At 41.2% G+C, this 13,093-nt stretch overlaps 1 protein-coding gene across 4 annotated transcripts in view; it reads left to right on the forward strand.

Annotated features, from left to right (window-relative positions):
* LOC129775564 (protein cappuccino) overlaps nucleotides 1–13,093 on the forward strand; it is a 64,417-nt gene that overhangs the window by 34,503 nt on the left and 16,821 nt on the right. For 3 of the 4 annotated variants that reach the window (XM_055780438.1, XM_055780439.1, XM_055780441.1), the window contains one exon: nucleotides 2,411–3,785. In XM_055780438.1, coding sequence (XP_055636413.1) covers nucleotides 2,411–3,785 — 1,375 coding nt within the window. The remainder of the gene's footprint in view (nucleotides 1–2,410; nucleotides 3,786–13,093) is intronic. The other variant, XM_055780440.1, reaches the window with a different exon arrangement.

Here is a 13,093-nt window from a genome sequence, read left to right on the forward strand (position 1 = left end):
GATTTGGTTCAGTGTATTTTCCTTCACAGAAAATATTTGAACCACCTTTGGTATGTATAAACTTACTTACGACGTTCAACTAACAAAATATCGAATCAAGTTGTGTTCCCCGTACGGACGTCACGAGCCGTACTTTTTCTGCGTGGTCGTCCCAACTCGCGAATAATTTTACTTCCATTTTTACACAGCACGGTCGACCCGATCCGCACTCTTATCATTGTCATTTTTTTTATACGGTCTTCCCGAGCCGTACTTGTTTGTGCGGTCGTCTCGATCCACATTTTTTTCATTTTCTTTTGTACTCATACGGTCGTCCCGAGTCATAATCATTTGCGCGGTCGACCCGATCCGCGCATATCCGCTTTAATTCTACCGTTTCATCGTACAGTCGTCCCAAACCGTACTTGTTATAGAAGATTGATCTATTTTTTACTTGCTATATTAAAAAAAAGTGGAACATATCGGTGTCAATAATTTGTTCGTTTTCCTTGTGCATCTTATCATTAATATTGGGTAAATGATCTTGGTTTTATTGGGTGTTTTTACGCAACTAGTAAACGCAAATTGATTTTTCTTCATGAAAATCACACATAATCGTTACGAGTTTTGGTTTGTTGAAAAGCCCCAAGTCTCTAGTTGCTAATACTACCATAAGAAATCACCATTTTTGAATGAAAACATTCGAACTCTCAAGTAGATATTGCATTTATCATTGCTTGAGTTTGTTGTCATCATATTGATCCATTCATAATTTAGGGTTTCTTCAGAAATTTTTGTTTGGGCATTTTAAGAGGGTTACCCTCAACACACTCAACACAGAAAAACTCTATTTCTGCTATGCGCGAAGGACACAAAAAAACAAACTGCAGCGCGCCAAGCGGTTGTCATAGTTGCCATCCCACGCAGAAGCCCTGAAAGATCACGTCTCAAAATATTTCGATTCAAGGCGATTTCCGATTATCCCGTTTAATCCTTGCTCCTGGCGGGGTTGCCAAAATGTGTACCCATGAACGGCCGCAGGATAATCGGAGACCAATCGAAGCCGAGCGGTGACTGTCTGCTGATAAGATGGCGGAATATGTGCCGAATGCCCAGCCCACTTAATCGCTAAACTGACGATGCCCGTGTTGCCTGAACTGGGCATGTCACACAATCACAACAGCAAGAAAATGCTACAATTGCTGTACAATTATAACTGAGTGGATTTCCGTGTGGATTTTCCCCAGGCTGAGTGGATCTCCAAGTTGGCTTCCCCTTATATACTGATTTGTGTGATTTGAATAGCCTGTTTTCAAAGCAATTTTAAAACTATCGAAACAAGTTTTTGGATCAATAAGTAACAAGCGTAAAACGCGTAGACATTTTATCATTCGAATGAAGTCTTTATCATACCTTTTCGTCCAGTTGTTTAGGAGGTATTAACACTCCAAATCTTGTTGCTCCGGCGTAACGCTCTCGTAACCAAACTATGAATTTACACCCCAGTATAGAAAAGAAAGACGTAGTCCTGCGTCAAAACATTATGGATTGAATTCCCATCTGCGAAGCATCGGCCAAACGGAAGGAAATTTACCCATTTCTTAAACAGATGTTGAGTGGGGTTATGAAGTGGGTCACATCCGACAATATTGTGCGAAAACGATCGTAGTCAAAGCGTGATGAAGCAGCTCAAATGGTGGCCAAACCAAGACTAAAGGCCAGGAAGATTCTACTGTGTATTTGGTGGAATCATTTATTATGAGTTGCTTCCGTATGGCTAAACACTAAATTCAGATTTCTACTGTCAACAACTGAGCCGTTTGAAACTAGCGATTGACAAGAAATGGTCAGAATTGGCCAACAGAAGAGATGTTGTGTTCCATCAGGACAACACAAGGCCACACACGTATAAAGTGACTCGCCAGAAACTCTGGGAGCTTGGTTGGGAAGTTTTAATGCATCCATCATAAAGTCCGGACATGGCACCAAGCGATTCTCACCTTTTTCTCGCGTTGCAAAATTTACTGAGTGATAAAAAATTGGGATCAAGAGAAGATTGTGAAAATCGATTACTAGAGTTTTTCGCCAATAAGGACCAAGACTTCTATGATAGATGATAGAGGCAATGACAATCGGAAACATTTTTTATAAAGTTTTGAATTCCACATAAAAATAATGGTTTACTTTTTCTCCAACCTAATATGTTCATGTCATGCTTACGAAGAAATAATGCTTTCAAAATTCAAAATAAGATTACCATTTAAAGCAGTAAACTGACGCATAAGCGATGCTTCGACAGCCTCCAGACAGGTTTTCTTATTCGTGGATCTGTAAAGCACACATTCGTGTCATTTGGATGAATAGCAACGAAATATGCAAATTAAGAAAACGAATAATATCAATCAAATCTTCTCTGCTTTTTGTTTTCTAGCCAAACTTGATGTATCAATGGGCTCACACGGACATACCTTCGCCAGTTCCGCCAACACCGGGTCGCTTAGAAACGCACGTGGTTTGGCCACATTTTGTTAGTACTAGTGAGTCGGTTGGTTCAATGACAACAAAATCCGCCGCACATTCCACCACCGATCCTCCAAGGACTGCCGAATGTGAAGACAGCAGACAGATGACTGTTAATAGCAGCACACCCAAGGCGTCTAATGTCAAGGTCGATGGAAAACTTGAAGATCTGAAAAACGAAGTGAGCATGTGTGAAACATTCAACGACGTTAAAAGAGTGATACAAAATTTCGTGCGGGATGAGAGTGATAGTGAAGTAAGTCAAGTAGAAATTGTGCAAGCGAAAAATCGAACGTGTATGCTGAGTGATCTGTTGAACGAAACCGATGTCACTATTTACCAGATCGAGCAGGAAAAGCTGGATCAAAGTGAAACAGTAACACCCCCAATGGCACCTCCGCTCGTTAGTTCTACCGTGGAAAATGATGCATCACGTATAAAGGGAAACCCATCAGCTGAATGTGATTCCAATATTATTAACGCAAGCTTACCTAACAGTATTGATAACCACAGATCTTGTTTCCTTCCGGACATTAACACTAGTGATGATAGTAGTAACCTTACTAATGGCACTGTGTTCGATAATAATGCTAATGGAGCTCAAAACACCGTATATATCTGCCGAAATTGCTGCAAGCAAGCATCTACTAAGATCGATCTGAGCTCTGGTACATCTGGGAGTGATCATCTCATAGAAAATAGTTCTCCGACAGAGCCCTACCAACCAAAGAGTTTGATCACACAGGAAACACAAACCGATCCGATCAACTATATCTTAAATGTACCTACGGCGAATTCAACCTCTGTTAGGTCGTGTAATGCGCCTTCACAACCTCCCCCACCACCTCCGCCTCCGCCGCCATGTGCATTCCCAAAGCTAGTAGGACCTCCGAAAGCTGCAATTCCTCCTCCTCCTCCTCCTCTTCCTCCACCACATCATATTCCATCTCTGGCATCCATTCCCCCACCACCACCGCCACCCCCTGCCACATTATCGGTTCCACCGGCCCCTCCAGCACCACCGATGACGTCGTCGGGAATCAATCCACTGAGAGGCCCTCCAATCGCACCCCCTCTGCCTCCGCCGCCACCGCCACACTCTTCGGCGGCTGTGGCAAGTGGTCCAACAGCGCCACAACCACCATGTACCATGGCCGTTCCTATGGGACCAGGTAAATTACCGTCAACTACTACTCCGTGTGGCCACAGTCACGTGACCGCGGCAGGCCCTCCACCGCCATTACCATTACCAATACCAACGCCCGGAGGATGGTATCAGGCAAATAGTAAGCGAATTTGTTCAATCCCCAAAAAAAACGAGATGTTAGAGTTTTATTTCTTTGTTGTCTTCTCTCTATTATATATAGTCACGAGTTTGTATTGCTATGTTCTAAGTAATCACAAGTAGAATAGAACTGGGAGACCGGCTTTCTTAAAAAAAAGGGGATGTATGGAAAAGGGAATTGGCTGCCAAGTTCACGGAATTTTGTTTGATAGACTGTGTGAGCGTAATAATACTAATATGCAGTGGTGTATCGTGACCTGGGGAAACCCGGGGCGAGTGTCTTGGGTGTCATCCCCTCTATTCAAACTTTATTTTCAAGTTTTTTGACGAACCTAGGTTCGCGCGAGTTCCAGCCTAACTGTTGTCAAAATATGTTTTTATTTGCTTATTATTTAACTTAACACGTTAGGCTCCGTTTTTGTTTGCTGCGCTTTCCATTCAGTCCGCGTTTGCACAATATCATTGTCGGTCCCAGCTCCCAAAGATACTAATTGTATAGATAGAAAATAGTCAGAAATTTGACTAGAAAGTAGTCACATTCTGCAAAACATCCAAAAACCAACCATATATATTTGTTTCCCCTATTTTGTAACTGTCAGTCCCTGGGCTCAACGTGTTAAACATATTTTCGGCGCAATTGCGAAATAGTTGATTCCGCGCCGAAAGTTGTCATTACTTTCCAGTTCGCATGCTTGTGTATCATGAAGTGTTAACCTAATCAGAGTTCTCTCGTTCTCGTTTTCTGACATGATTCGTAGTATGTTATAACAAACGAATGTCACTGGGGGGAATTACTTTTGCAAGATCATAACTATTTGAACATGCGAGTTATTTAGTGAAGTGTTCAATCAGTCAACACTGTTCACACCAGTTCCGACCCGAAAATTGATGGACTCGCTTCAGGGCCCTAGCTTCCATATCCCAACCAACACAACTTAAGCGTTGGCAACATAGAAAGGGCTAAAGCTCTCAATTCAGTCGAGCTGTGAAGTTTCTGATGTTTGAAATTTGTTTCGCAATGTGAGTGTTGTTTGAGGGTGATTTTCCAAACATAAAATCAGTTTCAAGCTCACTGTATTATTTGGAAATGTTTCTTGGAGGTCCCACTACACGATGAACTGGTGAAATGTCCACGGAATCTTGGTATCTCTTTTAGCGAATGTTCTGTTTCCAAATCTTCGTCGTAGAAATTTTTAGTTGGAAAATCGACTTTTCAGGTACTTATCAGATGCTGATGCTCAAATCATGTGTCTAGACTGAATTGCTTCAATTATTTCGCTTACTTCTTTAGACGATTCTGAAGACCTTTGTAATTCCCGATTAAAATGATCAATTCACTTCAACATTTCTACTTTATTTTTATTTTCCATTGTTTTCTTATTCATTACAAAAATCAACAGTGCATTGAGTCTGGTCAAAATCTTCTCCAGAGATAATTCTTCAGTTTACAAACATTTCTGCGCTAGATCTACTTCACGAAGTACATCATACCAGAAGTACAAATGACGCAGAATGCTGAAATCACATATTGCTGGTAAAAGGGACCGCGAACTTCATCTGGTATTCGAGCTCTCAGCAAGATCGCTTAAAACTTCATTGACTGTGATCAGTCCATCGTAGTTCGCATAAATTTGTTTCACAACATTTTAATGAGCACATCGAGTCAGTTTTCCACACATCAGTTTTTCAATATCATTACACCTGTGTGGCCCAGAAGATTATCTCAGCGATGAGTTGAAGCAACAAAAAACGAATAAACAAATTCAACAGTTCTAAAAAATATCCCACACTGTGGATTTGCAAGCAAAAAATGCATGTTGTCCCCATGAATTCAAAAAGTGGTCTACAGTGATATTGCTCTCTCCACAAAATATAAACTCCTCAGGTTGTCCCTGACATGGTTGGAGCGAATTCGAAAGATCGTTAACGACACTTCGTGAAATTTAAACCGCCACTCCCCATCAGTAACCTTTTTCCCATTCAAAACGAAGCAAGATTATTTTAAATGAACTTTTCCATGGTGAAGTTTGTTACTGAACAATACCACCAATCGCAGACCAGCGACGTTCATTTGAAATCTTGAAGTTTTTTTTCGAAACAATATAATATACTTATCAATAGCGTGGGTGTCCCTCGGCCCTCTCATTGGCAGCCATGTTTTTCTGCCAACATCTCAACCATCAAAACAGTTGAGATCTGATGATGATGATGATGATGATGGTCCCGCCTCCTTCCCCTACAGTGGTTTGAGCAAGACGAGTTATCCATATGGATTGACTATGAATACCGTCATTCAGAGAAATCGAGAAAATTTCTTTTACGAAAAATTCCTAGACCGGCACTTTAAAAACTTTCAATTTAACATCCTTTGTATCTGTGTCTCGCGCGCGACGCTCAAACTTTTGTAGACTACTTTAATTTTTTTTTAACTAATAAAACTATAAGAACGACAAAATAAAAATAAAAATAGTCCATCATCACCAAGATCATGACAGACATAAAAGAGATCAATACAAATTAAAAAAAAAGATAATTTAAAAAAAATTAAATAATCTACATAATATAATCCGTTAAAAAAAAAAAAAAAAAATTGAAAATATTGAAAACAAACTGCAAAAAAATTGTCCACAGTAAATTATCCGTTCGTATAAAACTTCGTCAGTGAAGATCTTCGTCATAAAAATAAACAAAAACTGGTTCGGCTGTTAATAAAACACAGCTTTTATATGTGAAATACAGTGCCTCTTAAATTCTGTAAGTGTTGTTGCGCATTTAATATGTCATCGAGTTGAACACATTTATTCCTTTAAAGTACAACGAATTTTGTGAAGCACATGACAAGAAATCAGGTGTTCTTAATTCATTCGCGTTTCTAGTGTTATAACTATGGAAGTTACTTCCTCTTTCAACTCGATCACACAAAATCGAGGCAGCAAACCGTAAATTACTTTAAAAATGAACACCATAGTTAAATAAACAATTCTTTGCTTCACGGATATCCATTGCAGAGCGTCCAAGATTAAAGATGAGGAAGTGAATCTGTTAAATTTTAGTATCAACCGCAACCGCAAGCGCTGTAATCTCGATATTTGTGTGTCATTGGCTAAAAAAAAAGGAAAAATAGTTAAATCGTTTTTCAATCGACATAAGATTGCATACTTCTTGGCAATTTTCTTGATGACATTGTCAATGTGAGTGTTGAGCTTGAGTTTGTCATCAATAATCACGCCAAGATATTTAATGTCCCGACCTGATGAATAGTCTCATTATCAATAACGATGGAGACGTTTTCATTCAAACGATTTCGCGAGATTACCATATATTTAGTTTTACTTATGTTCAATTTGAATTGCTTATTATTCAGCCATCTACTTAAAGAATGTAAATCTCCATTCAAATGTAAAACGACCTGATCTAAATCATTAGCTGCAATGAATAACACAGTATCATCTGCAAAAAGATTGATATCACAAAATCGTAAAACTCTTCGCATGTCATTGAAATACTTAATAAATTAAAGGGGCCCTAATACACTTCCCAGATGTACTCCAAGATTATTTCCCTAGGGGATTGGAAATTGTATCTTTAAAAATAGTCCGTTGAGTTCTGTCATTTAAATATCTTTCATACCATTTATATGTAGTACTCGTAAATCCAAAGCGCTTAATCGTGTTCAACAACAAGGGCCTAGAAATTGTTTCGAAAGCGCGTTTTAGATCCAAGAAAACAGCAATGATATTCTCTTTGCACTCTAGCTTCTCTTTCCATTTTGCTAATACCAAGTTCAAAGCGGTTTCACAGGAATGACCTTCCCGATATCCTGATTGTTCTGGTATTAGCAAAGTATTGCAATTTAAATATTCCAGCAGCTGGCCTTCAACGATTACTTCGGTTTGATTGGTTTTGAACTCTACTGATAGCTGCGGAAAGCTGGGATGTAGGCACTTTTTTATAAATTTTGAACCCCACTCATAACTTTGATGTTGGCATCATACGAGAACATAGGAAAAGATAGGCGGTAGTAGGGCCCTGGTGTCACCCTTCTGAGGGTCATCGAAAGTCATAGAAATTCATTTCATAGCTGTATTCTGGAAATACGCAGCGAATACGTTTTTACGTCGTCAATGCTGTCAAAACGGGTCCCACGAAGCGGTATTTTGAGTTTCAGAAATACCTCGTGCACCCATGTCTCGTTGCCAGCAATTTCGCATTGGATGAACGTGGGATCAGAATTTGATAGTTCAAGCATGTCTTCTGCCACTTGATTAAGATGAATTTTCTGAAGAAAATTGAGCTCTTTTGAGAGATATTTAATTCACGGGCCAGCTTTCTCAAACTTCAATGACGACTTCCGAGAATTCCTTTTATATTGTCGATTGTCGGTGTTCATCAGGTGGAAAACTGTATGGTCGTTGTTGACGTAGGAAATCGTTCATCTCTTCTTGGCCGTCTTTGAATGTCTTATACCAATCATACACCCGTGTTTTCGACATAGTTGAATCACAAAATGTATTCTACAACATTTTCAACGTTTCGACGCAAGAAATTTTTTTTGCAACACAAAATTTCACACAATATTTTTTACTAATAGAATTATATTATATATTTCATCCACCGCCACCATTATTCCACATTTACACTGAACAAATCACAAAACTATGGTAACAACTTCAATCTATCTTTGGCCACGTATAAAAAACAGCAATGCGTGCGTGTGATGCAAAATACATAAACACTCTCCGCCAGAAGGCATGAAAACCGATGCTTTGTATTATTTCATCGAGTACCGCTCACCGCAATTTTAATTCACCACACACTGTCGACTCTCTGAAGTAACTTTTCTCTTGCAATTCATTTCAATCAAAAAACTGTCAAGCTGCATTTGGAGAGTTCGATCGCTCTCAGGAGCTAGTCTTCTGGTTTTACGTTTTGACCCGTGCACCGGACGGAGCTTAAATTACAAATTTTCCTATCTCCACAGTGTCAGTGTATGTTCTCTGCATTTGGGCTTCAACCGACTGATTTACGTACGGCTGATTTGCAGTGGTATATGAAAATAGTGCCGCGCCTAAGTACAAGTTGTTCGTTATTGACGGTACGAGTAGTTGAGCACACAAATGTCGTTATCCCGGTATAAATTTGACAGAATGTATGCTGCTTTTGCTGGTAAAGGGTGTGTCACATCAAATTGCATCACGAAAAAAACACTGTAGAAATTCGCCCAGTAGACCGATCCTTTTGAAAATTTTAGACAGTAAAATAAAAACTATTAAACAACTTTTGGCATTTTCTTTTTATTCATACTTCGAGCCCAAGCCCGTATGCTCGCACCTTCCTCTTTACCCCGTCCATAAGGTTCTGTACAACGTCAGGTTGTAGTTTTTTTTTTGAACAGAAATCCATTTTCTCTTGAAGTTCGCCTCCGATTTGACAACTTTTGGGTTCTTCCGGAGGGCCTGCTTCATAATCGCCCAATATTTCTCTATTGGGCGAAGCTCCGGCGCGTTGGGCAGGTTCATTTCCTTTGGCACGAAGGTGACCCCGTTTGCTTCGTACCACTCCAACACGACCTTTGAATAGTGGCACGAAGCGAGATCCGGCCAGAAGATGGTCGGGCCCTCGTGCTGCTTGAATAGTGGTAATAAGCGCTTCTGTAGGCACTCCTTAAGGTAAACCTGCCCGTTTACCGTGCCGGTCATCACGAAGGGGGCGCTCCGCTTTCCGCAAGAGCAGATCGCTTGCCACACCATGTACTTTTTGGCAAACTTGGATAGTTTCTGCTTGCGAATCTCCTCCGGAACGCTGAATTTGTCCTCTGCGGAGAAGAACAACAGGCCCGGCAGCTGACGAAAGTCCGCTTTGACGTAGGTTTCGTCGTCCATTACCAGGCAATGCAGCTTCGTCAGCATTTCGGTGTACAGCTTCCGGGCTCGCGTCTTCCCCACCATGTTTTGCTTTTCGTCGCGGTTAGGAGCCTTCTGAACCTTGTATGTACGCAGGCCCTCCCGCTGCTTGGTCCGCTGGACGAATGAACTTGACAAATTCAGCTTATTGGCGACATCCCGGACCGAACTTCTCGGATCACGTCTAAACTGCTTAACTACGCGCTTGTGATCTTTTTCACTGACGGAGCATCCATTTTTGCCGTTCTTCACCTTCCGGTCGATGGTTAGGTTCTCGAAGTATCGTTTTAGTACTCTGCTGACCGTGGATTGGACGATTCCCAGCATCTTACCGATGTCCCGATGTGACAACTCCGGATTCTCGAAATGAGTGCGCAGGATTAATTCACGACGCTCTTTTTCGTTCGACGACATTTTTCCAAATTTACGAAAAATTTACAGTGAAGCATGGCCAACGTGATCTATACACTCTTATCTGATTACAAGCGAAAGCTGAAGTTATAATTCCTAAAACTTAAATTTCTACAGCGTTTTTTCCGTGATTTGATGTGACACACCCTTTATTTGGCAGATATTTTTTGGTAAGCATAGAGAAAGGTTCGATGAATTCAAATAGTTGTATGGCATTCTTCCCCGACTGTCGACTAAACCGAAAGCATGGATTTTTTTCGCAAATTCCACTGTTGAACTGTTTCCTCTGTTACAGAAAATAGCAAGATTTAGGAAGAGATAGGAAGTACAGTACTAAGTACGGAATGGCAGTCAAAACCATCCCCCAAGGTATTTGGCTGCATGATCCGGAGTTGCGCGCGGATGCACGTACTGTTTCGTATACACAACAAATAGTTCGAGTCGGACACCTCCAGGTTTTGTTTCTACTGATCACTTACTTGTGCAATCAGTACCTGCAATTCATCTTCAACCAATTCCTTTCTTTTCCTTCTTCGAAAACTATCAATAAATTCATGCTTCAAAACCATACTATCAAAGTTGAGATCATGTGGTGTCTGGAAACAGTTTTGTGTCACGAATTACTCCGCAAAAAGATATGGTTGTATTGAGAAGAATGTTTCATGACAGCCAGAAAGCTGAGAAGGTCCAACTAGGGTGTGGTAAATTCATGTTTGATGTTGCCTCGTAATCTAAATCTGAGCTCGAAGAAACTTTGCATAATGTAAGCTATAAATTGTCGTTAGTTTCGACGGGTCTTTGAACAAGACTACAAAGTGGCTGCAGATGGAGGAAGCGATCTGGCGTAGAGGTAACATCCGTACATTGTAATGCACCGCTGCTCGGGATCACTCAGGGTCGTTATAAGATGCTCAGTCACCCTCAACCAGAGTCTGGCAACTCACAATTTTCCGGGAGTCAATCTATTTCCGTCTACCCTGAATGGAACCACTAACGTCACTCGTGGGGAGCCTCTCTAACAATCGTCCCCAAGACTCCTGTGGCGAAACCTTCTTTTTGGCCGACTACGGGCGAGGGGTGACGGCTACCTTTCTTCTTCTTCTTCAATGGCACTAACGTTCCTAGAGGAACTTCGCCGTCTCAACGTAGTATTACTTGCGTCATTTTTATTAGTACTTAGTTGAGATTTCTATGCCAAATAACACGCCTTGAATGCATTCTGAGTGGCAAGCTCTAGAATACGCGTGATCACAGTGCAAGTCGGAGGAAATTTCTTTGACGAAAAATTCCCCCGACCAGAACGGGAATCGAACCCGAACACCCGGCATGTTAGTTATGACGCTAACCACTCGGCCAAGGGAGCGACGGCTACCTTTCCGAGCCCGGAATAACGGACAAAAGAAAACGGGAATGTACTGGGCTGTTTGTTCACAAGGGAATAACACATAAGGTAACGGGTAACGTATTTTATATTTCGGGGGTAGGGTTTTACAGCATACGGTACTTGCGGTCTGGTCTGGCTTAACTCCGGATTTCCGAGTGGGTGGCAAACTCGGTTTTATCGACAGCTCGATTTTGATTCCTGGCTGGGTGTTATTGGCCGTCCCTACTGCAGGGCCTCTCTCTGCCGTGGCCTTCTTTGTCTCCTGGCGTCTTGGAGAATAAATATACAAAGAAAAGGCCCACTGGTCGGACCTGTCCAGCCGGCTTCAGTAACCGTGGCGTCCCCATATCATTCATTTTTAAATTACCTTTTCTTTTTGTGTCTTTTTTATATTTACGATGTTCACAATTTGAACAACCTGAACTATCAACAAAACCTATTAAACAAACAACACTTAACATTACTATGACTACATTTATCTACCTTTTTGAATTAAGGACATTTACTTTACACGACGCGCACTTCTACTCCCGGAGACGGTCACCAACAGAAAGAAAGACCACATATAATGAACAAATGGGAACAATGCCGACAGGCCGAGCACAATAATGCCCTGTCCTTTTGAGTGACGGTACTTGTCACCCCATTGATGGACGCGATCTCTCATCGCCTCAAACCAGTCCATTGTTTCATACGCACGGTCCCTCAGATGAGTTGATGCGCAACTTATACCGACCCTGTCAATTGACGTATGGCCGATTTTGTTGGCTGCAGTTTGGCTTTTCAGTGATGGCAGAGTCATCGCTTCAGGCAGTTATGAACAACAGTTGGAACATCTCGCGTCATGATTTCAATTCTCACTCTCATCATTCTTCCACCATTTTACCCGAGCTGCAACTAGACTTTCAAAATGGAGAAGAAAAACCTTTGAACTTGGGGAGCATTAGATTTTTCACGGTGCATCCAAAGTTGGATAGATTAAAAAAAAACTCGCCAAAATTTTACGACAGACAAATCTTGCAATTTCGTCTTGGATGCGAAAGAATGTTGAAAAAACCGGTTTTAAAGCTTATGAAGCGGTTTATATATCCTGCGTCGAAAGCCACATCCTCTCTTGATCCTTCCATCATTGATTCCGTGGCTGGAAAACGATCCGAGAAGCTTTTAACTATATTGACGGATTTTGGACGTATCAGTGGAGCTCTAGCAGACTTAGAACTGGAACAATATTACTAGCAGTAAAAGCATTGCTTCTGAGGTTGCGTTACTTAATGTGATACAGTGGGGAGGGGGGTAGCCGTGATCGTTAGGTAACAAAATTTATTTTTTCCTTAATAAATTCACGCGCCCCAATATGCTTGAGTTGCTCGCTTCGATTTTGGAACCGAATGAGGTGTATTTACTGAGCCAATATGATGAAGCACGTGTTGCAGTGGGCTTAACAACACCCAGTAAGCAGGCATCGATTCATGCATCTTGAATATCGCGTAAATCTACTGGCTCATGATTTTGCCATGGCTACTAAACACAAACTTATTCTGTCTGTCTGGTTACAAGATAAAGCAAGGGCACCTTAGTCATGCTGAACCAGTTCAATACATTGGTCCAATG

Source organism: Toxorhynchites rutilus, chromosome 3 (genome assembly GCF_029784135.1).
Source record: "Toxorhynchites rutilus septentrionalis strain SRP chromosome 3, ASM2978413v1, whole genome shotgun sequence".
Lineage (NCBI taxonomy): Eukaryota > Metazoa > Arthropoda > Insecta > Diptera > Culicidae > Toxorhynchites > Toxorhynchites rutilus.